The following is a 26,835-nucleotide window of genomic DNA, read 5'->3' as shown; positions in this document are numbered from 1 at the left end:
AATCATATAGTCTAAAACTTGGCTTTAATAGGATTGGCTGATTAAAAAAACCCATGCACAATAGAACAAATAACAACTTTAAATTTTAAATCCCCAAAAACCTGTATTCAGTTGGAATTTAATATGACCTGAAACATTTCTTGCCTATACATGTGTTGCTTTAGTTGATACTCAACCCTAAACACAAATGGATGCTTTATCCAAGTCATAGGATACTCGATCCTTGACATAATTAGAAACTCAATCCAAATCATATGCAGATACTCAATCATAGACATAAATGGGTGCTTTATCTAAGTCATAAGTGGATACGTAATCCTCGACATATTTTGATACTCAATCTAAGTTAACTAAATATTGAATCTTATACATAAATTAATACTCAACCCAAATCATAAATAGATACTCAATCATATTCATAAATGGATACTTAATACTATACATAAATGGATACTTACTCAAATTTATAACTCGTCTTAGGTGGTGCACTTGACCGTTATAATAAGGTCTCAATGTAAATAGTTCACTCTTTTTCTAAAACTCATTACAAATATCACATCATTGATGTACACTTATACTTTAACATTCACAAAGCAAAAGGACATTACAGTTAAAATAAAGGAAACATTGGATAAGTAAGATATACAAGTAACATATTTCATAAGTAATAAACTCACCACAAATGTAACACCGTAAATTTTCAAATAAATTTTTCATTTTAAAATCACATGATTCTTATAACACATTTCATAAAAATCTCATTGGTTTAATTTACAAAACACAACTCCATAATTGTTTGATTAATAATCCAGGATCCTCAAAACATAACTCTTTCTCTGGTGTGTACAATCAAGCCGGTGCCTTCCCGCGATCCTGAGAAAACCTGAAACACATATCACATAACACGGTAAGCACGAAGCTTGGTGAGTTCCCCAAAATACCACACATATCCCAATAGCCTCTCATGGTTATACTCAGGTAAGACCCTTCGGTCAATGTGTCTCAGTGGGACCCTCCGGTCCCAAACTCGGGTGGACCCTCCGGTCCTAACTCAATAAGCTCATAATAATGCAGAATATCATAATACACAGATAAGCACATAAGACATCTCAATCACACAAGGATAGCACTCATGGTACATATAGTGAGAAGACTCACCTTGAAGCAAGCAAGCAAATACACCTCGTACACGAATCACCGATCTAGCCTCCGCCTAACACATATGATAATTATCTCATATTAAAATCACAACTCTAAATAAACTCATACTAGCCCTTCTCTAACTATTGGGAAGGGTAAAACACCATTCTACCCCTACATGGTTTCCATTACTTACATTTGGTCAAAACCCCTAAAATTCAACAGAAGTCAAACTCGAGTCAACAATCCATGTTGACCCAACTCGTCGAGTGTATCAAAGCAACTCGTCGAGTCCCCCTCGATTCCTCAGAAGCCTCATGAAAACCAACTCAACTCGTCGCGTTGACCCGTCAACTCGCCGAGTTACAGCATGCTCAGACTCATCGGGATAAACCCTAACCGACTCGTCGAGTCAGCTCATGGACTCGGCGAGTCCCTTAAATCTGATCTCTCATTCAGACGTTTCAAAACAGATCTACCACTCCAAACACTACATCTAGCAACCCAAGACTCGATTGTCACGTAAAGCTTCGATCTTTACGTTCATGCATGGCATATTTGCTCCATATTACCAACTACATGCTCTCACAAGGTGTTAATCACAAAAACTCTCTTTTGGTTAAATAAAGTTGGGACCTTTGGACTCAAGGGACCTCACAAGGTCCATATTTGAAGTCTAGACCCCTTAATAGACTCCATGCACTCATTGTCCCAACCAAAGGTGGTAAAAGCCCTAACTTCCATACTCAAGAGATCTAACTAAATAAATGAGAAAGGAGCAAGCTTTTACCTTCAACAGAAGTTCTAAGTGAAGGAATTGCCGGATCCCACATTATCTCCTTGTCCCCTGCTTGTATCACCCTTCTTTCCTTCCAAAAGATTCACCAAAATGCTCAAAAGTTATCTCAAACACTCTCTCTTAGCTTAATGGCCGATTAGGGTTTATCTCAGTGAAGGTAAGCAGCTGATGAACCGCAAATGAGGCTATAAGTGCCCTTAAATAGGCCCCAAACCCGGGGATTTAGGGTTTCACTTCACAGCGTCTACTCGACGAGTCGACTCTCTGACTCGTCGAGTAGATCATTAATCCCACGTGGCACAATGCGACTCTACTCGACGAGTTGAGGCACCAACTCGCCGAGTTACTCAATAAACCCCAAAAAAATAAATATATAGATAATATACCTGGGAGTCCGGATGTTACATCAAAGATCTTCCTTACATGATTGGCTAACACCTTAGAATGTCACTTGTTAACTTATAAGACATCATAATCAAACATAAGACCTATAAAACCTTTACATGAGACATTCTAAGTTGTTATTATAAACAGAGTTTGTATAACTATAAATTATTAATTATATAGTTATACGAGAAAATTATAGTTGTACGTCCACTGGTACACTTATTACATACAACCATACCAATTAAACAGAAGACTCCAAAAGCATGTACAACTGTACAAAGTAAACAATAAAGCTTTTAACAAATCATGCAATAATACAAAATTGTGCATAATTGTAAACTCATACTTCTCTTTTACACATAGTGAACATATAAAGGTGTGAAATGACACACATAACAGTAGAAAATGAGGTATGTAAAATTCTCCTGAAAATCAAAGGTTTATTTGCCTAATTTCAATCATCAAACGCCCTTTCAATGACTTGTTATTGGTTCACCCTTGTTACCAAGTATTGTTACTTTTAAAAGCCGAAACCACAACCCATTATATATTTTTTATTTCATAATTTCTTGATGTTGACTTTCAAAGTTAGTTCTTACCATTCACTTCGTTGGGCTTTCAATACTATTTCAATGGACCATTGTTCATAGGTATGCCGAATTTGGTACAAAAAAGTGCATTTCAAGTAAAAATGCACCATTTTGTATGATCCTTCAATGCCCAACAATTCTTTCACAAGATCGGTCGCTTATCTCACAATGGTTGTAATGTAAAATTGGACAAGATTTTACTGGCTTCTTCTTCTTCTTCTTCTTCTTCATATGATTTATTTTTTTGGTATTTATCATATCCATGACTATTAAATATTTTAAAGCTCAATCTCATCCAAATTACAAAAAATCCTTCAATAAGGGTAATGGTCATATCAGCAATGTTGAAGAATACAACATGTGCTCACACAAACTGTCTTGAAAATGGATTTGAATAGATGAGATAAATATTTAATTGTTAATAGATCTTTTGAAAAATGTTTTTCTTTTATAAAAGATTTGTGAAAACATGTTCTTAACAAATGGTTAACGGGACCTCAATTTCAAATTATCTCAAACACCAAGATGTTCATTACCGACAACCTCATATATACTTAAGGCTTGTTACGATCATAAGATATCAGATACTCAAAATCTTTGCTACTTATGTAAACTCTCTTGTTAATATGTATACTCTCTTGTTAATAGTACTCAATTCTAGTTAATAATAATGAGCTCTTTTAGATTGAAAGCTACAACTTTAAAAGAACTCATAACTACCTTTGTGAAAGATTCGAACCCAAATTATTTGTTTGTCCTAAACCCTAAGGTCTCATTTTCCCTTTTTGGTCATTTGATTGAATTACCCTTTACTTTTTCTCTTTTTTCTTTTTTTATGTTTACCATGGGACCCCTCATTTTCCATAGAAGCCCGTGAAGCCCTCGTACTTTCTGTGTGAAATCATAATTAGTAATAATACCCTTCACCCTTGAGGAAACCGTTTCGAAGCACTTTCTTCTCGGCTGTGCAGAATACAGAAGTAGGTAGAGAGTGATGGAAGGGATGTCTAGGTCGCCACCGGCTGGGAGTTACAGTAATGGCCACCACCACAAGCTGCTCGGCGGCGGCACCGCGCAAAGGGATCATTTCAGGTCCCGGAGGTCCCGTCAGAGCGGCGTGACTAGGGTTTCCAGTGGGCAGCAGGAGACAGAGGCGCCTCCCCCGTGTACAGATTTTGATAAGGCTTACTTTCAGTCTTACTCCCACGTCGGTATTCACGAAGAGATGATCAAGGTATTGCGAGAACTATCTCTTCGTTTTTGGAATCTAGTGTTGTTTCTCATACATACATCAGTCTGCATTGCGGATTTTTCATGTGTTTGTGTTATTATTTCGGTTCGCTCCATGATTGTGTCATCCTCTTTACAATTCCAAATCCCTAATTTTCATTTTACACATGGCGACTTGCACTTTTGGCCTAATTGGTTGATATCCCTAGTTACTTTGCTCTGAACACAAAGTCTCTGTGCATATGCTACTCTCAAAGTTTCTGTTGTTAGATTTGTAGAATGTTCTGGAAAGGAACCAAGAAGTTTTGCCATGGACATGGTATATCATCTGGAATCTTATCACACTAGGGCTACAATTGATTTTGTTTTGGTTACTTAAAGTAGACTGCAGTCACTGCACAGTTCCATTTTTGATTCTTCAAGGAATAATTGATTTAACAAGTCTCTTTCTTTAGTATTTACATTTTCCACAGTTTTCTACTCCCACTTGGTCTTTATTCTTTAAACTTTAGGCTAATTATTCTAGTTTTGCAGGATCGTGTGCGAACAGAAACATACAAGACAGCCATTTTACAACATCAGAGTTATATACAAGGCAAAGTAAGAAAATATTGTCAACCACATGTATATCAGTTTATTTTGTTTTCTTTTTTGAATGTACTATATATATTTATCACAACTACATGTATCATGTATCATAGGTTGTTGTAGATGTTGGCTGTGGCACAGGCATCCTCTCAATATTCTGTGCTCAGGCAGGGGCAAAACGGGTAAGATTATTCAAGCAATACATAATGATTATATCCAACAATAGTATCACCAATTCTCTTAATCAAAAGTTTGACCCAAACGCCCTAAAGTCAACACTTTGATCTTTGATGATTATAACAACTTGTAATGGAACCCACACTTGTTTAGTTATAAATTATAATATAAACCCTACAACATGCAGCATTAATCAACCAACATGAACATCTTCAAATCACCAAAACCCTAGCATGAACCCCAAAGTCAACACTTTCCTATATCCAACACCTGTATTTCTTCCTTCTCTTCTGCAATTCCGTGTTAGGAAATGAAACGTTGAAACCTATCTTTCTTTCTATTTTGCTTGATACCATAAAAATGTTCAGCTTTTTTTAGTTTTAATCTGTTTGACATTATTCTTGTTCAAACTTCATTACACCAGGTCTATGCAGTGGATGCCAGTGAGATAGCATTGCAGGTATATCTGTTAATGACATTTCCTCCATATTTGATCCATTTAGAAAACAATGGTCATAAATCTTAATGTTGTTTTTGTTTTGTTAAAACTTTAGGCAAATGAAGTTGTCAAGGCAAATAACCTCTCTGACACAGTCATTGTTTTACATGGACGTGTTGAGGTACAAATACAATTTCCATAAACAATGTTCATAAAACAAGCATCATATTTTGTGTCTATACAGGATGTTCAAATTGATGAAGAGGTTGATGTTATAGTTTCAGAATGGATGGGTTATATGCTTCTTTACGAGGTAACTGTTTAATTTATCTTTAATAAATATATTAAAAAAATCATTTTCTTTTTATATTTTTGTATTTTGTAGAGCATGCTTGGGAGTGTTATTGTTGCCAGAGACCGCTGGTTAAGACCTGGTGGTCTTATTCTTCCTTCAAATGCAGTGGTATATAACTATATCTCTATATATATATATATATATATATATATATATATATATATATATATGTACTTTCTTATTCTTATTTATTGTCAACATTTAGTGTTTTTTTAGATTATGAAAATTTTAATTATATTTTGTTGTGTTTGCTTTCAGCTATACATGGCCCCTGTTACACATCCAGACAGATATGCTGAAAGTATTGATTTCTGGCGCAATGTCTATGGGATTGACAGTGAGTAGTACATGTCACATGCATTCAGACATACTGAATGCATTCAGATACACTAATTATTAATTAATTTATTTCTATTTTTTTGCAGTGTCCCCAATAATGCCATTGGCAAAACAATGTGCCTTTGAAGAACCATCTGTTGAGACCATCAGTGGAGAGAATGTCCTTACATGGCCACATGTGGTTAGTAAAAATAAAAAAAAAAAAAATTCCATATATACTTTTTTTTGAAATTAATAATATATGAAAATTGTTGTTGGTGGAAACAAACAGGTAAAACACGTGGATTGCTATACAATCACACTTCAAGAACTGGAATCTGTTACCACAAACTTCAAGTTTCAATCCATGATGCGAGGTAAAACTTCATTTCATCTTCATCATGATTTATATATATATATATATATATATATATATATATATATATATATATATATATATGTGATTATAACCTAAAAGAAACTCATTTATTTCAGCTCCTTTTCATGGATTTGCATTTTGGTTTGATGTGGAGTTTTGTGGGCCTGCTGCTGAGAACGATGCACCATCATCAGAGTCAACAAAGTCAAACCCTAGAAGGAAGCGTGCAAATCCTAGTGAAGCACTTGTTCTTTCCACTGCACCCGAAGATCCACCCACACATTGGCAACAGGTAATATAAACTAATTCAATTTTGTATTTTTTTTATTTATTTAGTATTTGATTTGATATATTAAAGTGGGAAATTATTTATGTTGATATTGGCAGACAATGATATACTTCTATGATCCGATAGAGGTAGAACAAGATCAGGTTATTGATGGGAAGGTTACATTAACACAAAGCAAAGAGAATGCACGATTCATGAACATTCATCTTGAATACGCGTGAGTCGCTTATTATTATTGATTGCCAAATACTTTCTAGAACCTTAAATTCTGCTAAGATATAACAACCTAGTACAGTAGTACTTATTTTGATCTTGTTGTCTCTTGCAGCTCAGGTGGTCGTTCCTTTGTAAAAGAATGTGTATTGCGTTGACTATTTTTCATGTTGGTCAAATAGTAGTTTCTTTGGTTGAAGAAATAGTAGTGTTTGTTTTAGGTAGAAATGTAGTCAAAGATTTGGTGGTGTGTGTGGTATTTTGATTGTTGTTGGGGTTGAGTTTAAGTTTTATGTTTGTTTATTTTTTTATACTAAAAGTTGTAAAAGACACAAAAGGGATCTTCATATGGACATCTATCTCTTTTATTAATACATTGATTGATGTGTATCACCTTTGAATTTGAATTTGTTAACAAAAATGTCAAGATATTATGCTTCTAGTCATATATGTTGAGTTGTATTTTTTCTTTTTCATTTTGTTTTTAATTAAATATGCAAATAGAAAACTTATAAAGTATTTTTACTTTTATGATAATATTTATTGCATATATCTATCTAATTTTAATCAAATTGACTAATAGATATTGTCATCTTATTACAACGTAAGAAGTAAACAACTTGATAGAAATAATGTTAGCACTTAGCCATGTCAACTATATAAATAATATAAAAGCAGAAACATGTGATGCATATTACTTTTTGTTCGAATACGTATGTAAAGACATAAACATAAAAAGATCCTCACTTGCAAAGGTCGGAAGTGGAAACATTTAAGAGTGGTTTGTATATATTTTCCTAAAAAGTCATGCCAAAATCAAATATTTTATATTGTGATCGACAACAAATGGATTATAATTAACAAAATATAATATCCATATCCATACCATGAGTTGTCTCATAAAACGTAAGATTCTCCTTTTTATTAGATTTGCAATCAAAAACTATTTTTATAATTTTATTTATTAATAATCATTACAATGCCTACATGAAACATGATCTTGATTAACTTTAACTTTATGTGGGTCACACCTTCCCCTCCTATAACTCATGTCCCTCCAAGCTTTGCCAAAACGACATGATTTTAGATATAATCAATACACCTAATTTGTATATTATAAAATTTCACTTTTCATAATTTATATTTATAATTGAAATTAAAGTAAACTTGTATATCTTTATATAAAAAATTATGGTTAACATATTATAATAATTATTATTTAAAATAATGAAAAAAAAAGATGGAACACTCAAAACTAATGGTATTGACAAGCCCAAACGTTTGTAATTAAATGATGAATTGAATAATTATAGTTGAATGTCATATCAATGACATCAATTTTTCCCAATTTAATCAAATCAAATCACCATAAAGAACCAACATACAATTTAATTAATTAACTTTTTTTTTGTCAAAGTGTCAATTCCTTTTTTTCTTCCTCTCAAACATGTCCACATATCACATTATTCTAAACACAAAACAGGCACCATTAATTTAAAACACCTCAACATAATAAAACAACATCATATTTGAAGTGCATCTGCAATAGATCCAGCCAAACTCAAAACTTCAAAAGGAGCTTTGTTTGCAATCTCTTTAACAGTAACAGGACACGAATCTGTAATCCAAAAGTACGAAAACGCCCTCTTTGACTTCTCTAAACACACATACAAGTCAAACGGTCAAACCCCATTTTAATCATTCAACATAAATTAAAGATTATATATTCAAGATGATCTTACTTACCATCTGTGTGAACAAATCTCCCCCATGATTTTTTAGGGAACACTGCATGAGTCACATAAGCACTCACCTTTGTTGCTCCATGAGCTGCCAAAACTTTCTGCATAACAATACCAACATTAAATACCCATAATAGCAATCTACTTTCTGAAACATTTTACAAGTAGTAAAAGTACATTGCTTATGAGTAAAGTAGGTTGCTATTACCTGGCATTCAATCAGAGTACCTCCAGATTGCACCAAATCATCAACAATTACCACATGGCGACCTGAAGGATCACCCTCTTTCAACCTTACTATTCTTTTATCACCTTCACGAACTTTTGCACAAACCACCTGTCATTTGCCACATCATCACACATATTATATATTTATATAACAGAATTTCCAATTTCCTCGAGAAAAATAAACTCACAGTAGGGAAATGATCCAACTGTTTGTGGAATCGCTTCCAAGCTCCATCATCTGGAAAGGCGATCACAATCTGAATATTCATTCAATAGATTTTATTATTACCACATAAAAGATTATGTATCTGTTTCTTTTTGACTTAATGCATAAAGAACGACTTAACAGATATCAGATAGAAGTGCTAACATTTTGAGCATCAGGAAGTTGGTGAAGACGTTGTTTCAAAAGGGGCATCCCAGTTTCAAAACAAGGCAAAACATGATCCCCAAAGTAAAATCTTTCCTGCAAAGATAGAATTAGAAACCATAATATACAGATTACAGACATAAAGGACTTGAATTGAAGCAATGTTTATTAAGAAACAGAAACAGACCTGCAAAGCGTGGATGTCATAAATAACTAAGCTTGTGGGACCACCTCTTGATACAGGAATATTTGATAAGATTCTTGCCATGGTGAATGCAGTTGCTACATCTCCTTCTTCTTCCATTCTTTCAAAGGAGCCAGTTGGAAAGAAAGGTAACACCAATGTGAAAGAAGCAACAAAAAGTCTTGGGAGTGCAAATATAACAGAAAGCTGCTCAAATATGACAGCTGGAGAGCTGAAACATGCAAGAAAAGCAACATGCTGCCCTCTGATTTCTTGTGCATTGTTTATAAATAAGTTAGGAAACCCGTCATCAAAGCTCCTACAACACAAATCACAAAACGGAAACTCGATAATATTATGCTCAAAAGAGAATGAGGGAAGAAACACACAGGCACTTTGTAGTTTAGGGTTTTCATTTATATACCCCCACCAATGTACTCTCCAGTTTCAGTATTGTAGATTAACCCTAACTCTCTACGATAACCATCCCTTTATGGCCTTATCGTCTATATAACATTCTTGTTCTAGTAGCAGTCTTCACTGAACCAGTGAAACTTAAAGCAATCTCAATGTGTTATATTCTTATTATCAAAGCTGAAAGTATGCTCATTGAATAAATAGGGTGGAAAAACAATAAATTGAATGACTAATTTGCATAGACGACTTGAAATAACAATTTTGATCTAGATGGGTGAGAGCAAACCTCCAATTGATGGACTGGAGCTGAATAAGGTCCGATTGAGCGGAAATTTTGCGAGCAAGTTCTTCGGATTCCACGCAATAGAAGAGGAGCACTTCCTTTTTGTAGGGTTTTTCCATTTTCGCAGACTAAAGTTTAAAAAAAATGGCTGCTGCAAACACCCTTTATCGAGAGACCACTGTGGAAGAAATTTAAATCAAAGTTAACCTTTTTTTCTTTTGGATTCGAATTGGTTAGATGCGGATTATGCTCTAAATGGGTTTTTACCCGTAACAAGGTAAAGTGATAGTGAGGTATCTATGTATTTTTCTGGTTTGTTATTCGGTTAAAATCGAATTGTTTAATCGGATAATTTGGATGTGACTATTTGGTTTGGATATTTGGATTATTGGATTGATTTTAAGCTAAACCGAATTATTATTTTGGATTGGTTTTGATTTATAAAATAAGAACCGAATAATCCAAAAAAACCAAATAACAACTTATTATTTATTTTTAATATATATATCTTTAATATTTTATAAATTTACTTAATTATTTTTTTAGTTATAAGAAACTTTTATCCAATATAATAACTTAATATATATCTCTTATGAAAAAAACTTGCCAATGAAATATTAATCTATAATCAAATTTTCTTAATAGTTTTTTATAAACTATAATTCATAACTAAAAAGTTTTTTTAGTTACTTTTATAGAGTTTGATAAAATTTAATTTATATATTTTTTTTAAAATGTTTTGCCTCTTAAAAACCGAATTATAAAAACCGATCCAATCGAATTGTAATTTGGTTGGATCGGATCGCATTTGAATTTAGTTTAGACTATTCGGATCCATGTTTTGAAATTCGAAATATATTTGGATTTACTTGATCGGATCGGATCAAACCAATCCATCCAAACGAACATCCCTAATTTTACTAGATTGTGGATAATCATTTGTATTTGAGAATGTTGTATTTTTACCTTGTTAATGTCCTTCTTTAGGCAAAGGGAGTGGTATGTTGCCACATAGATTTTTTTTTTTTTTTATTGTCATCTAGACTTAACATTTGAGGATTGTAAAAGTTGGGGAAAAAAGTTTAATATGATTTATTTTAGAAAAAGAAAAAACAAATAAAAGAAAAATAGAGCCAACCAATGAAAACACTCCTTGAAACTTTCTCTCCTCTCTCATCTCGTTAATCGGTTGGCAACTCTTTTTGGCGAGCCCCTTAGCGCAAGCTAAGGGTGGTGTTTGGTGACCGAGGCGACCCCCTCCTAGCATCCCACTTCGCCCAACCGTATACTCTTGATGGCGGTGAGTGAAAATCCGTTAGGATAATCTCAGCCCTCCAATTTCTTCAACTTTCGATATGGACCGTAATAACTTGCTATTTACAGTTTCTTGGCTCCACAACTTCCTATATTTAGGATTCATGGTTCTTTTTGCCAGAAATCGCTTATATATGTCAGTTTTACTACTTATTTGTAGTGTACTTTATTGTTTGTAACGATATTCACACAAAAGCTCAAATCCAATTAGTCGTGATTTTGGAATTGGAAGTCAAAGACACTCAATTTGTTCTTTCCATCATAAATTTGGAATCAAAGGTTAAAAAGACCTCGCTTTTGAATTCTAATATGTGGTGGTGTGTATCCAGACTCCCAATAGCTCTTAAAGACAATGGATCTTTGCCATAATGAGCCTCCTAATGTCAAATATCAAGTAATTCCCATTTTTATTAGACCGATTTCATTTTCAATTGTTCAATTTGGCCCAATTTCATAGTTTACCATTAAAATAATTTCTATTAATTTCAATCAATTCATCCTTCTGCCACATAGAATCCTGATACGATTTCTATCCCATTATGGTTCAGGTCAATTTCATTTTCTTAGCCCTAAGTTGTGGTCTTTCTTGATTATATCATTTTTTAAACTATTTTGGATTTTAAATTTTTATCATTTGTCTAGTGATATAAGCTCTCAAAATAATTTAATTTTATTCTCTAATTGTTTTGAGTTTTACATTCCTTGTATATGTAGTTTTTACAGAGTATTTTATTACAGATATCCCCACAGTTAGCATTGGAAAAGTCTCAAAGTTCAAGACCTGGATGTCAAGTGGTTTGTGGAAGAGTAGAAATTAATGGCTTTTCAAGGTTCATAAACCTCACAAGTTTCTTCTATTCAGTAAATGTGAAGGTTATAATCGTAAATTACACTCATCTTCCTCTAAACTTTACCATGTGTTTTCACAGGTGAGTTGTAAGAAATTAAATATCACAACGTTTTGTGCCAAAAAAGTCACAATTGTGTATTGATTTCATTTCATGACTAGCATGATTTAAAGATGCAGTAAAAGAAGTGATCATATTTGTGACATCCCCATTTTCACAGCCAGAAAATACCGATTTTGTTTATGCTTTAATAAAAATCAGAGTATCTCTTTTAAGAAAAATGTTGCGGAATTTATTCCCAGTAAAACATGATAAATACGTTATCAAAGCATTCCCGAAGAAAAGTATTTTTATTCATTTTAAAACATTTGGGATGTCATCGTCAATACAGAAACATAAGCATAAACAGAACTTACATTCATTATCACTGGTGATTTATATCTCCTTAATCTCTCAGTGTAATGTAACTTCATATCGACACTTGTGATACAAATAAGCTGGAGTGGGTTAGGTTGGGAAACCTGGTGAGTACATAGGGTTTTCGACCCACAATAATATAATTATTATGTTTAAACATCAAACAATCAACCCAATTACCCATCCCCATTATCTTCTTAAGGATTTACCCTAAGAATTAGCTATTCCTCGTTCATTCATTCCTAAGGATCATCCTAAGGAAATAGCACGAAGTCCAACGTTGCCACAGTTGACAAGCACAGCTGCTAATATTATCACTTAGGCGCAGCTGCCATAATTGTTACATTCTCTATGAGGCGCTTCTGTCGGTATTGTCCTTTAAACGCTACTGTCACGGTTATAATGTCCTCTATTAGGCGCAGCTGCCGATACTATCCTTAGAGCGCAGCTGCTAGGATGTTTTAGAGTACCTCGTAGATCCAAAAACATCTACAGGTTATGGCGCATCTGCCAATGCTCATCTATAGGGTACTAGGTCCATTGCTACCAATGGCCACCTATAGGGCACTATGTCCACACTACCAATTTTCCTCTATATCAGCTTTCGTCCCTCATCATTCATCTACCCATGTTATACCCAACATATTTGTAGATATAAAATACATACACAGTTTTAATCATTTAAAACATGTATAAAAATCTTTCACACAGCATGGACAACAAGTATTCAGACAATATGCACACATAGCACGTAATTTAAATAAAATACTTCATATCTATGTGTAAGATGAAAGTAACTATGCACTCACTTGATTAGGTGGTGACTCGGTACTCGGACAACACTTCGTTACCTCAAAACAGTTTTCCCTTGACAAAACCTAGTATAAATACCACTAGGGTTTAGTCTAACGTTAACCACGACTAATTAATAGTCTAGCTATTATTACTATTATATAAACGTTAAAAAACACTCTATATAACTCATAATATTAGTCCAAATAATTATTTTAAGTCCCTAATAACGTTACTATAATTAAATAAAAGCTATATTAAAAATAGCGTGGACGTAGCTCACTTACAGCGGGTTTTATAGAAAACCGGGCTTCGCTTGGAGCAACGTTTCCGAAGTAAAAAGCTATTTTCTCGGAGCCTTCTGGCGCTCCGGGACTCGCCTCTAGCACTTGGAAGTTGCTAGGGATTGGGAGGGAGAGATTGGGGGTGTTGAGAGAGAAATAATTGGAAAGATGTGAGTTTTTGGTGTGATTTGCGCCTATATTTATAGGCTGAGTTCGGTGCGAACGCAACGCGTTCCCAAAACGAATGCAGCGCGTTCATTGCCACGTGTCCCCATCTTGTTCCAAGCCGTGGGGTAGAAGGTATGGCCCAGATTGCGCCACGTGTCACTCGCAGATTACCCAAAAACTAATTATCTTCTAAAATCCGTAACTTTCGCATACAAACTCCGTTTTTGACGTTCTTTATATCCACGCGTAGGCGGGAACGTACTCTACAATTTTTGTTTAGACTTCGTCGGCTAATTTTGACTTTATTTTAAAAGTTATATTTTTAACAGGCCGGGACATGATTTGTCCGTTAAAAATTCATAACTTCTTCATCCGACGTCCGTTTTCGTCTGTTTTTTTATCGTTATGCTACTAATAACGAGATCTTCGATCTCGTTTAGGTTGTGTCGGCTAAAAACCGCTCGATCTAATATTCGAACTTCGGGTTGTACACTGCTAAGCCGAAACTTCGAAAAATCATAACTTCCCCATACAAAGTCAGATTTGAGTGTTATTTTTATGTACACTCTCGGTTTAACGTATTCTACGACTTTTGTTTAGATCGCTAAGGCTAAAAGTCGCTCTATCGTAAATTCACTATTTACGCTTCCCGGTGCCGTGCCGGTTTTGCCGTAAAACTTCGACGGGTCATAACTTCTTCGTTATAACTCGGATTTCGGCGTTATTTATATGTACGGAACCCTTGAGACATATTATACAACTTGGGTAAGATTATTTATTCTAAATAATCTTTTGTCGAAAAGTCGTTTTAGATACCTATTATCTCTAAATTGACTAGCCCGGATCTACGGGCGTTACAATATTGGTGCTTGAAGCTGAGATACCTTCCTTGCCGCACCCACAACCCAAGCTGATTGAAATCCCAAGCTGTTACCAGTAGTTTTAATTTTATTTTTACATAATCTATTAATTGTTTTAGGTCCTCTTCTCTGTGATGAGATTATTGTGGATAAAATATACAAATCTCAACGTGGGGTTCTGATGTGATGTGATGTGAGGGGTATATTTCTACTTGGATAACCAAAATAATTATTTTTACCCTTTCAGCCAGAAAGCATGTAACACTCGTTTTCCAGATTATATCAATATAAGGCATAAAGGAGTCAAATATATGATTTTTGGGAAAAATTATGTGCCACGACGTGACCATAGGGTGGTCACGACATGACGAGCCAAAATAAGAACGCGTACCCGGAAGAATACCACGACGTGGCAAGGGCTGCATGATCTTTTAGGGTTTTCCTTCGTATTTAAACACCTAATCTCAGATTTAAGGTTTCATTTTTAGCATCCATCACTCTCAAACCTCTGAAACCCTATCCTCTTGGTGTTATAGTGTGTTAATCTAGCAAGGAAACCTCATCATCATCCTATTGTGTATATTATGGACCTTTATAAGTGCCCAAGATTCAAGCTTTTTGGTTGCATATTTCTAGATCTAAGTTCGTTGTCCCTGTTCTTCATGTGGTGGATGTTTGGAGGAATGGATCTCATAAAGTTAGCAACTTTGTGGATCCTTGAGATCCTTTTGGTGTTATATGTTGTAGATATATAGTTTATTGGAGTTTTTTGGTCCCATGAATAAGTTTGAGCTCATTTTTTCATGATTTTTACCTAGTTTGGGAAGTGACATGCATGTCCAAAAAGCATTGATTTTTATGGTGGTTTAGGAGTAGGAAACCCTTCTGGAAATTGTGGTCTTGAGATTTTAAGGATTAAGTGCTTGATGGTTGAGTATATGCCTTAAGTTGCCATTAATGTGACATCCCCAAATTCACGGCCACGAAATACCGTTTTGTTTATGCTTTATTTTAAAAATCATAGTATCATTTTTAAAGAAAAGTATTGCGGAATTTGTTCCCAGAAAACATGATAAAGATATTATCAAAGCATTTCCGAAGAAATGTATTTTGTTTATATTAAAACTTTGGGATGTCATCGTCAATACAGAAACATAAGCATAAACAGACATTTCATTCATTTACACTAGTGATTTACATCTCCTTTAATCTCTCAATGTAATGTAGCTTTGTATCGACACTTGTGATACAAATAGACTGAGTGGGTCAGGTTGGAAAACCTGGTGAGCACATAGGGTTTTCAACCCACGATAATATAATTATTATGTTTAATCATCAAACAATCAACCTAATTACCCATCCCCATTATCTTCTTTATTCTTAAGGATCTATCCTAAGAATCGTCTACCATCCACTCATTTATTCCTAATGTTTGTCCTAAGAAATAGGCACGAAGTCCATCGCTGCTTATGACACAGCTGCCAATGTTATCTATTAGGCACAGCTGCCAGTATTATCATTTAGGCGCAGCTGCCAGGATTATGACGTTCTCTATTAGGCACAACTGTCAATATTATCCTTTAGGCGCAACTGACAGGATTATGTTGTATCTATTAGGCACAACTACCAATATTATCATTTAGGCGCAGCTGCCAGATTATGACGTTCTCTATTAGGCACAACTGTCAATATTATCATTTTGGCGCAGCTGCCAGGATATTTAGATTACATCAGGTGAACAAGTAAATCAAAAACACCTACGGGTTATGAATATTTATATATATCATCTTTCATCTCTCATTATTTATCTACCCATGTTCTACCCAGCATATTCGTAGATATAAAATACATATACAATTTAAATCATTTAAAACATGTATAAATCATTCATCCAACATAAATATTAGGAACACAAATAATATGCACACATAGTACGTAATTTATATTAAATACTTCATATCTATGTGTAAGATGAAAGTAACTATGCACTCACCTTAGTAGCGTGAGTTGATAGAATCTAACTAGAAACGGTCAGCAGTTCGTGATCGTCGGGCTCGGAACACGGAACGCCTTCAGCAAACGAGAGAGCGGAAGAAGGTTTGGTGTAAGGACAGAAAGGGTCTCGCTTGCTATTTATAGGCTGTTCTGGGCCCATTCACGTCGTGGACTTGATGTTCACGTCGTGGCGCATGGTTGAATCACTTTGTAGGCTTGCCATATGCGTTCTAGCTTCGAAAGGTGTTTGAATGACATTTCCACGTCGTGACCTTTATGTCCACGTCGTGGAATCTTAACACATCACTCCCGTAGACTCAGCACGTGTTTTTCTAGCCTCGATTAGTGTCCTTGACTAATTTCACGTCGTGGACTTGAGGCGGCTAGGGTTTCTGCCACATGTCATGCCCTCAGACAACTACATATTTGGAAGGTCATAACTTTTGCATACGAGCTCCCTTTTCGACGTTCTTTATATCTAAGTGTAGGTGGAGTCGTACTCTACAACTTTAGTTTAGGTCACTAAGGATAAAAGTACTTTATCACAAACTCACTTTTTACGATTCCCGGTGTCGTACCGGTTTTGTCGCGAAACTTCGACATGTCATAACTTTTTCGTTATAACTCGGATTCCAACGTTCTTTATGATGGGTTTTAGGTAAAACAAATAAACTAGAAAAACAATTCCTAAGTTCACATGCAACCTACTTTGGATCTATGTTTTAACTATTGAACATACAACTTTGAATTGTAAACTAGAACCCTAGAGGAGAGAGGCTAATTTCGAAATTAAGAAACTAGGGTTTAAAAGTTACATACCTTTCAATTGTTATAGCAAACAATTGACAATCCTCTTGATCTTGATCTTGATCTTCTTGGAAGCTTAGCACCACAAATGTAATGCCTCTAATGGAATCACACCCAAGAACTAGCAAGAAGGAAACTTGAAGGAGAGAGAGAGGGAAGGCATGCAATTTTCGGCCTAGGGTTTCTTCCAAGGTAGGAGTGGCCGAAATTGTGAGCTGGGAGGCTCCTTATATAGCTGAGGGATCTAGGGTTTAGGGAAAACCCTAATGCTCCTTTGCTTAGGGCCTAAGCTAACCCAAAGGACTTATCCAAAGCCCCTTGGACGAAATCCCTAGGGTTTCCCCTATAGATTTCGTCCACCTCCTTCCAAGGAGGTTCTGGATCCTTCCACTCAACTATTAGATAATTGCAAACTAGTCCCTGCACTTTATAATTAATATTTTTAACCCCAAAATTAATTATGATTAATTTCTGGCTAACTATTAATTAAACATAATGATTTCTAATTAATATATTAATCTTTTAACATATTAATAAATCATTTATATTAATTTATTAATCTTATAAATTAATATCTCTCTTTTCATAATTTCCTTGTCTAGTTGCTAGGTTGAGGGCAACCCAAAAGGATTGTGCTGCTATCAATTCAAGTACATACCAATTATAGTTATGAGCTTAGACACCTAATCCAACAGTCTCCCACTTGGATAAGTCTATAACTATAATTGCTAGTATGCCTTCTAAATTTGACCAACAAATTGTAGCTTCCAAAAGCTGCTGCTGAACTCTGACCCAGTCAGTTACATGTCCTAAGATAAGTGATCATATAATCCTTCGTTCTGCAAGATATCCCCAGACATAAGACATGGAACGTAATCAATCTCTTTGTCTAGAATCTATGTTTCCCGATTTCTTATTTGTGATGATGTAGGACTTCTAATTGAACACATCAATTTAGTCCTGGCTGGCCCAGCACATAAGTCAACACCAAATCATCGAGGGGCCCACAGATATTGCTTTTCCGGTTAGGGAAAAAGGAACGAATAAACGTTGACTCATATGCTTGTATCTTTTTCTCATCAAATTATACATGACAATACGTTTTTAAACACCAAGTTACTGATGCGTTTTCATATCACCAATGTATAACCGACTTTGTAAATTACAACTCATATATCTTCGTTTCAAGATTATAAGATATTATTGTCTCAGTATTACTCGTGATGAATTCCATGAAGTGATACTCTGAGCGAGGGTTTATCCAATACTCAAATCTCAATTTCTGAGTACTCATGAACGTTGCAGCAATTCTATTGCCATGTCTATCCTTAGACAATCTACAATCCAGTTCATGACAGTCTTAATTCACTACTTACTTCCAAAAGTACGAGCGACTGTGGAGTTTGAATAATTAAATTATTCGGGAAGTAAAACATGCAAAATATGAAACACAATAACAAACAATCGACAAAAGGCAGTAACTAAACTTATGAATAATACTTTATTATTTAATCACCAAAAGTCAATTACATTTACTTTGTTACAAGTTTCAGAACAAAAACTAATCTAACTACTAAAACTAATATCATCTTTCAGTCCTATGCTCCGAGCATGCTGACTATGCTTAGCCCTACTCAGACCCTTTGTGAGGGGATCTGCTGGGTTATCTTCAGATGACACCCTCTTTACTACAAGATGGCCTTCTTCTACTCTATGTCTGATAAAATGGTACTTTCTGTCGATATGTCTGGTTTTACCATGATCTCTTGGTTCCTTTGTCAAGGCAACCGCTCCTTCATTATCGCAGAACAGTTCCATAGGCTCCTGGATGGTAGGAACAACTCCGAGATCTCCGATGAAGTTCCTTAACCAAGCTGCTTCTTTCGACGCTTCACTCGCTGCTATGTACTCCGATTCACAAGTAGAATCAGCCACCGTATCTTGCTTGGAACTTTTCCAAGTAACCGCTCCTCCATTCAGTAAAAATACCCAGCCTGATTGAGAACAGAAGTTATCTCTATCCGTTTGAAAGCTGGCATCACTGTAACCATCTATTCTCAAAGTATCACTGCCACCAAGCACAAGGACCCAGTCCTTTGTCCTTCGCAAATACTTGAGTATATTCTTACAACTCATTATGTTAATTTTGAGAAAAAAAGGTAGAGAAGAAAACTTCCCAAATATGAAATACTCGTCACTATCTTTTCCTAAAATAAAATTAAGATTCTCTCAAAAATATATGTGGTATTAAATTACAAAAATTTATGATCATAAAACGGCATCAATGAACGTTACAAAAATCGTACTCCACAATATTATGTTACATTGAATGATGCCACATGCCTCCTTTAAAAGTTTCCTAAAATAAAATCCACAATAAATAACTTAAAAATAATAATTAAAAAAATATAAATCGAATAAAAGACTTCCCACCGCCCGCATACCACAAATATTAAAATTTCAAATTTGGTTGGTGCGCAAAAATGGCGAAAACATTTGGAGGTTGTAAAGTCCCCACCAGTTAGAACCTTTTATTCCACACCATAAATCTCCAGTCACAGAGTAACGTTTTGAAAATACTTGTACTTTTCTCATTATAAATTGCACGAGTCTCAGGAGTTAGTGAATTTTGCTCTGGAAGAAGAAAAATTATTCCAGAAGAAAAGTTTTGTTGTACAGAAGGATGGTTCAGTAAGAGGCTGTACGTTGTGTTGAAACAGTTGTACGTTTTGTGTAGCTAGTGAGTTTTGGTGTGGTGAAAGGAGTAGCTTATATATATAAGTATTTTATGGAGAAAGAATGTGTGTTGGAGAGAGAGATTAAAGAATGAAAAAGTGAAAAAGCAGAGCGGCAACCATCGTCTCTCTCCATGTGCCTTGGACCATTTCCTCTTTCACGTACTAGGGTTTAAGCTCTCCATCTTCTCTCATTCATCTTTGGGGAAATTGGGTTGTTGTTTTCTTGAGTGTTCTTGTTGGATTGAGATCTGTACTGTAGAGATAAGGCAACGGATCTTTTGGGGTTTTCAAGAACTAATTGTGCAAGTTGAAAGAGGTAATTTCTTGTGTAACATTCAGTTTCACTACTTGGGTGCTCGAAGATCTGTGGTTGGTTTAAGTGAAGTTGGTGAAAATCGAGTTCAAGTTGTGTTAAAAGGGTGAATTTCAGGATTTGTGTTTAGATCGCGACAGGTTAGGTTACTTATACATCTGCAACAAGTTTGGTAAGAGGGTATGTTTTTCTTTTGAAGTGGAGTATTATTGTGCAACTTTTCGTTGTTGATTTCGATTTGATGCTGAAGTTGTCGGGAGATTGATCAAGAAGGAAGAACGAAGAGCACTATAGCGATATTATTTAGGGTCCCCTCCCTCCATTAATAAGTCAGCCAGTAGGACCTTGTGTTAATGATTATTACTTTTCGGGCAGATGGGCTATCACCTTTTTGTGATCCTTTTAGTTATCTAAGAACTGAACTTGTTCTATACTTCCATTTTTAGTTACTTGCATTCAAGGATCGGCTTCTGCTAATAATGTCGACCGATAGAGCTCCTCGCTTCAAGTCAATTAAATCGTTGCCAGTGGATTATAGGTTTATGGGTTCAGCCGAAAAGTCTACAAGCAGTACTAGCAGTATGATCTCTGTTAGTATACCCGAGAATGGTAACACTGATCAGATTGTTGATGATGATTCACCATATGGTCGCAGATCAACTTTCTTCATGAATGATAGACCTTCCATGGATGATGAAGATGTTAATCCGTCGATTTCTCCTCAAGGATCTGTTCTTTCTTCATGGGGTGAAACCAAATGGGGCGATACTGCCTCATATATTGCTAAGAAGGTAAATTTGGACTCCAAATTACAACTCCCTTACTTGTTTCTTGTCTGAATGCTCGATGAATTCACTCAGATAAATGACCTAATTGGCTAATTTCTTCACTGTGATTCAGAAGCTTCAGTCATGGTATCAATCCTCTGATGGGAATTGGGAGCTCGCCAAGATTCTATCTATTTCAGGGAACGAGTCACTCATCTCATTTTCTGAAGGAAAAGTAAGCTACTTCGTTGATTCCTTCTTTCTACATGTCGCTTCTACTAATCACAACTTCTGAATTTACTTCTTAATTTAGGTTTTAAAGGTGAATTCTGACAGCCTATTACCTGCAAACCCAGAAATCCTTGATGGTGTAGATGATCTCATGCAACTAAGTTATCTAAACGAACCATCAGTCTTGTATAATCTTCAATACAGATATGATAGAGACATGATCTATGTAAGTATTTTAGCGATTATTTACAATTATTGAAGCTTGCATTATTTAATTCATGTTGTGTTTGTTTCTTTGAATTATAGTCAAAGGCAGGACCAGTTTTAGTTGCCATCAACCCTTTCAAGAAAATTCCATTGTATGGGAGTGATTATATTGAAGGGTATAAGAGTAAATCCAGAGACAGCCCTCATGTATATGCCATTGCTGATACAGCTATCAGGGAAATGATTAGAGGTTTCTGTAACCTTCTTCCTATTATACTTAATTACTTATATTAGTTTTTGTCACTTTTTGTAATCCAATCAGTAAATCGTGCTTTTTCTTTTTGGTGTTTTCCTCTTTGTAGATGAAGTAAACCAATCTATTGTGATAAGGTTAGTCAAACTCTCTTGATTGGACATTAGAAAAGTGTTTGTACAATTAATATAATATTGCATTTATACAATTTTTTTTATTTCTTTTTGTGTAGTGGTGAAAGTGGAGCTGGAAAAACTGAAACAGCAAAGATAGCAATGCAATATTTGGCTGCTCTTGGAGGTGGAAGTGGAATAGAATATGAGATACTCAAAACTAATCCAATTTTGGAGGCTTTTGGTAATGCAAAAACATCAAGAAACAACAACTCAAGTCGTTTTGTAAGTTGATTTTTCTTTATATATTTAGGAAAATGAAGTTCTATTTTGCTACTTTTTGAATCATTTTAATAATATCCCAAATGAATTTCAGGGAAAATTGATTGAAATTCACTTCAGTGAAACTGGAAAAATATCGGGTGCCAAGATCCAAACATGTAAGATGTCACATTTCTTTTATATTGTAATATTGAATTTTTTTATTGTCACATTTGTGTCTTATGAATCCCCAATCTTTGTAGTTCTGCTTGAAAAGTCAAGAGTTGTTCAATGCACAGAGGGAGAAAGATCATATCATTCATTTTATCAGCTTTGTGCTGGAGCTCCACCTTCTCTTAGAGGTTTGTATTAATTTCCTGATTTTTTCATTTACTTTTAAAAAAATATTTATTATCACTTATCTTTTTATTTTTCTGTTACAGAGAAATTAAACTTGAAGAGTGTTCATGAATACAAATACTTACAGCAGAGCACTTGCTATTCAATTCATGGGGTTGATGATGCTGAAGAATTTCGTATTGTAGTGGTACTGTATTTGAATGAAACCTTGTACTTCATTTTTTAAAATCATTTAAATTTTAAAATAAACCAGAGATTTTAATTTTTTTTTTTTTTTTTTTTTATAAAATATTTTCAGGAAGCCCTGGATGCGGTTCATGTTAGCAAAGAGAATCAAGAAAATGCTTTTTCCATGCTTGCAGCAGTGTTGTGGTTAGGAGATGTGACATTTTCAATTGTTGATAATGAAAACCATGTGGAACCTGTGATTGATGAAGGTAAAAATTGTTGGTTGATATTAAAATTTATATTTATATTTTATGCTTTTCATCTTATAAGTTTTATATTGTTGTGCATTGCAGCTCTGTTGAATGTGGCTAAATTAATTGGTTGTGAGGCTGATGATTTAAAGCTTGCTTTATCTACACGGAAAATGAAAGTTGGTAATGATAATATTGTTCAAAAGCTAACCCTAGCCCAGGTAAAAATATTAGTTTACAAAAAAAAAAAAACAATAACAAAAAACAATATTGATTTATAAAAAATTCTCCTTATTTCAGGCGATTGACACACGGGATGCTTTGGCAAAATCAATATATTCTTGTTTGTTTGATTGGTTGGTGGAACAAATCAACAAATCACTTGCTGTAGGCAAGCGTCGCACTGGAAGATCTATTAGCATTCTTGATATATATGGATTCGAATCATTCGATGTATAAAAAGTTTTTTATCGTGTGTAATTTTTATATCAAATACTTTATGGTTAACTTAACTCATGTATTTTTGCGTATTTTCAGGTAAATAGTTTTGAACAGTTTTGCATAAATTATGCAAACGAGCGATTACAACAACATTTCAATCGCCATTTATTCAAGTTGGAACAGGAGGTAATTGGTGTTTTATTATTTTTTTTGGTACAATTGAACTTTTTGTAACGTGAACTAAAATTTGATGTCGACATTTTAGGAATACATTCAAGATGGGATTGATTGGGCAAAAGTGGAATTTGAAGACAATCAAGATTGTCTCAACCTTTTTGAAAAGGTTCCTTGCCTATTATTATTATTATCATCTAAAACTTGAATACATTCTTTTTTAATGGAATACGTATTTTATAAAATGTTGTTTGTATTTTATTACAGAAACCATTGGGTCTATTGACTTTATTAGATGAAGAGTCAACTTTCCCAAATGGGACAGACATGACATTTGCAGCCAAACTAAAACAACATTTGAAATCCAATTCATGTTTTAGAGGAGAACGAGGCAAAGCATTCACAGTTCATCATTATGCAGGAGAGGTACACAATCCATCTTTATTTCATCTAAACCAAAATGGTAATTGGTGTTAACAAAATTTGTTTTTTTTGTTCTTCAGGTTATGTATGATACAACCGGATTTCTAGAAAAAAACCGTGACCTATTACATCTGGATTCCATTCAACTTTTGTCTTCTTGCACATGTGAGCTTCCACAAGCATTCGCCTCAAATATGCTCTCTTTATCAGAAAAGCCTGTTCTTGGACCTTTACACAAATCAGGTGGAGCAGATTCCCAAAAGCTTAGTGTTGTCACAAAGTTTAAGGTATTGAAGGTTATTTTTGGAATTTAACAAGTTATATAATATAATACTAATTTAGATGTGTTTGATCTTGTTCAGGGACAACTTTTTCAATTAATGCAACGATTAGAAAGCACCACACCCCATTTCATACGTTGCATTAAACCAAACAACTCACAATCCCCTGGGATTTATCATCAAGGACTTGTGTTGCAACAGCTCAGATGTTGTGGTGTTTTGGAAGTTGTTAGGATTTCACGCTCTGGATTCCCAACAAGAATGACACATCAGAAATTTGCAAGAAGGTATATATTATATACTATTTTCTTTCTTTTATAATAGTTTTTCATTATCTAGTTAACTTAAAGCAATATTTACTTGCTTTTTTTTTTTTTTTTTTTTGTTATTATTAGATACGGGTTTCTTTTGCTCGAGCATGTTGCATTACAAGATCCACTAAGTGTATCGGTTGCCATTCTTCACCAGTTTGATATTCTTCCTGAAATGTATCAAATTGGTTACACAAAGTTGTTCTTTAGAACTGGACAGGTTAGATCAACATTTTTTTTTTAAATTTCTTAAATATTAGTAATTATACTACAAAAACTGATGCTATACATTATATGTATATAAACTTATATGTCAGATTGGAAAGCTCGAGGATACAAGGAACCGAACTCTTAATGGCATATTGCGTGTTCAAAGCTGCTTTAGAGGTCACAAAGCTCGTCAATATTTGAAGGAACTTAAACGAGGGATTTTCACTCTTCAGTCATGTATGCCTTTTTATTTATTTGTTTTTATGTAGAAGAAATATGGAGATATTAACAATAATATTTTTCTACAGATGTTCGTGGTGAAAAAACCAGAAAGGAGTTTGTGGTATTGCTACAGAGACATAGGGCGGCTGTTGTTATACAAAAACAGATTAAATCAAAAATAAGCAGAAAAATATTTGAAGACATTCATGGCGCTACTGTTGTGTTACAAGCTGGTATATTATTTTTTCTATATCATGATATTAGGGAAAAAGTTGAATTTTGCGAATTCAATGATAAAATAGTTCAAATTAATGATGTCGCTTTTTTCAGTTATACGAGGGTGGTTGGTTAGAAGATGCTCAGGGGACATTGCACTACTTCAATTCGGTTCTGGAAAGGTACACTTAATGAGATTCTGTTTAATAACATATCAAATATAAAATCATGTCACAACTCACATTTTAATTTCATGAGAAAATAACAAAGTGAGGTTAAATTTTTGAAACAGGGCAATGAGTCAGATGAAGTGGTGGTGAAGTCATCATATCTTGCTGAGTTACAGAGAAGAATCCTTAAAGCAGAAGCCGGATTAAGAGAAAAAGAAGAAGAAAACGATATTCTACACCAACGTCTGCAACAATACGAAAGCAGGTGGTCAGAATACGAGCTCAAAATGAAATCAATGGAAGAAGTATGGCAGAAACAAATGCGTTCATTACAATCAAGCCTCTCAATAGCTAAAAAGAGCCTTTCACTTGATGATAATAATACCACTTCTGAAAGGAATTCTGATGCTTCCATCAATATAACAAATGATGACACATGGGATGGAAATGGGAGTGCAAATGGGAATGCTAGAAGAAATGGACATGACAATATGAGACCAATGAGTGCGGGTTTGAGTGTGATAAGCAGACTGGCTGAAGAGTTTGAACAAAGGAGTCAAGTGTTTGGTGATGATGCTAAGTTTTTGGTTGAGGTGAAATCAGGTCAAACGGATGCTGCCAATTTGAACCCGGATCATGAACTTAGGAGGCTGAAACAGATGTTTGAAGGCTGGAAGAAGGATTATAGTGTGAGGTTGAGGGAGACAAAGGTCATTTTGAATAAGCTTGGACATGAAGATGGGGATGGACATGGTGATAAGGGGAAAAAGAAATGGTGGGGAAGGCTTAATAGTACTTCACGGGTTAACTGAGTTTGTGTGTGTGTGTGTGTATAGTGAGGTTTTGTGGTTCGATTATATGATTATTGGTGGGTGGTTTGTTGTTCGCTTTATTCATATATCATATAATTTTGTTGTCTTGTGTTTTGGAGTTTGATGATTGCGAACATGCATGCAGACTTTATTGCGGGTGGGAATGACCGACTTGAGTGAATGAATTATGTTGATCATTCTTGGTATTGATTCGATATGTATACTGAGGTTTATCTCAGACATGTTATGCAACAATTTGCAAAAACAAAGATATTATTGTGAAAAAGCAAGTGTTAGTAG

General features: G+C 34.7%; 3 protein-coding genes across 4 annotated transcripts; 2 read left to right on the top strand and 1 right to left on the bottom strand.

Moving 5' to 3' along the window:
- Window positions 1-3,807: 3,807 nt before the first annotated feature.
- Window positions 3,808-7,305, top strand: PRMT6 (protein arginine methyltransferase 6). Its single transcript, XM_079041382.1, has 13 exons — window positions 3,808-4,150; window positions 4,681-4,746; window positions 4,848-4,916; window positions 5,336-5,371; window positions 5,466-5,531; window positions 5,595-5,663; window positions 5,736-5,813; window positions 5,964-6,042; window positions 6,131-6,225; window positions 6,316-6,400; window positions 6,519-6,694; window positions 6,790-6,908; window positions 7,020-7,305. Exons 1-13 carry the CDS (start codon window positions 3,911-3,913, stop codon window positions 7,060-7,062), a joined length of 1,221 nt encoding a protein of 406 aa, XP_078897508.1. The 5' UTR covers window positions 3,808-3,910; the 3' UTR covers window positions 7,063-7,305.
- Window positions 7,306-8,273: 968 nt separating this feature from the next.
- LOC145104098 (ribose-phosphate pyrophosphokinase 4-like) lies at window positions 8,274-10,351 on the bottom strand. Its single transcript, XM_079041381.1, has 7 exons — window positions 10,132-10,351; window positions 9,432-9,747; window positions 9,245-9,340; window positions 9,063-9,131; window positions 8,855-8,983; window positions 8,651-8,747; window positions 8,274-8,561 (listed from the first exon to the last, which is right to left on the bottom strand). The coding sequence occupies exons 1-7, from the start codon at window positions 10,245-10,247 to the stop codon at window positions 8,428-8,430; spliced, it is 957 nt and encodes a 318-aa protein (XP_078897507.1). The 5' UTR covers window positions 10,248-10,351; the 3' UTR covers window positions 8,274-8,427.
- Window positions 10,352-20,408: 10,057 nt separating this feature from the next.
- ATM1 (myosin 1) lies at window positions 20,409-26,821 on the top strand. Of its 2 annotated transcripts, XM_079041378.1 has the most exons (22): window positions 20,409-21,455; window positions 21,565-21,666; window positions 21,745-21,888; window positions 21,969-22,119; window positions 22,232-22,259; window positions 22,355-22,520; window positions 22,612-22,675; window positions 22,760-22,858; window positions 22,940-23,043; window positions 23,155-23,293; window positions 23,378-23,496; window positions 23,576-23,728; window positions 23,813-23,902; window positions 23,982-24,059; window positions 24,158-24,316; window positions 24,394-24,600; window positions 24,676-24,881; window positions 24,990-25,125; window positions 25,223-25,352; window positions 25,424-25,570; window positions 25,668-25,735; window positions 25,846-26,821. In XM_079041378.1, the coding sequence occupies exons 1-22, from the start codon at window positions 21,144-21,146 to the stop codon at window positions 26,533-26,535; spliced, it is 3,492 nt and encodes a 1,163-aa protein (XP_078897504.1). In that variant the 5' UTR covers window positions 20,409-21,143; the 3' UTR covers window positions 26,536-26,821. The 2 variants fall into 2 exon arrangements, with proteins under 2 accessions (XP_078897504.1, XP_078897503.1); XM_079041377.1 differs by having other exon boundaries at window positions 23,155-23,496.
- Window positions 26,822-26,835: the final 14 nt, after the last annotated feature.

The sequence above is a fragment of the Lactuca virosa genome, chromosome 4 (genome assembly GCF_052849685.1).
Source record: "Lactuca virosa cultivar CGN04683 chromosome 4, Lactuca_virosa_CGN04683_v6, whole genome shotgun sequence".
Taxonomy (NCBI): Eukaryota; Viridiplantae; Streptophyta; class Magnoliopsida; order Asterales; family Asteraceae; genus Lactuca; species Lactuca virosa.
Note: the sequence above shows the minus strand (reverse complement) of the source record. Positions and strands in the feature narration are given on the sequence as shown.

Bases quoted from the DNA above. Each gene is read 5' to 3' on its own strand.
- PRMT6 (XM_079041382.1), top strand. From the start codon at position 3,911: ATGGAAGGGATGTCTAGGTCGCCACCGGCTGGGAGTTACAGTAATGGC. The intron at 5,532-5,594 runs GTACAAATACAA...GTGTCTATACAG, and splicing joins TTTTACATGGACGTGTTGAG to GATGTTCAAATTGATGAAGA. The intron at 5,664-5,735 runs GTAACTGTTTAA...TGTATTTTGTAG, and splicing joins GTTATATGCTTCTTTACGAG to AGCATGCTTGGGAGTGTTAT.
- LOC145104098 (XM_079041381.1), bottom strand. From the start codon at position 10,247: ATGGAAAAACCCTACAAAAAGGAAGTGCTCCTCTTCTATTGCGTGGAA. The intron at 8,748-8,854 runs GTAATAGCAACC...ATTGTTATGCAG, and splicing joins GTACTCTGATTGAATGCCAG to AAAGTTTTGGCAGCTCATGG. The intron at 8,562-8,650 runs GTAAGTAAGATC...ATGTGTGTTTAG, and splicing joins GAGATTTGTTCACACAGATG to AGAAGTCAAAGAGGGCGTTT.
- ATM1 (XM_079041377.1), top strand. From the start codon at position 21,144: ATGTCGACCGATAGAGCTCCTCGCTTCAAGTCAATTAAATCGTTGCCA. The intron at 23,729-23,812 runs GTATAAAAAGTT...GCGTATTTTCAG, and splicing joins ATGGATTCGAATCATTCGAT to GTAAATAGTTTTGAACAGTT. The intron at 25,571-25,667 runs GTATATTATTTT...CGCTTTTTTCAG, and splicing joins TACTGTTGTGTTACAAGCTG to TTATACGAGGGTGGTTGGTT.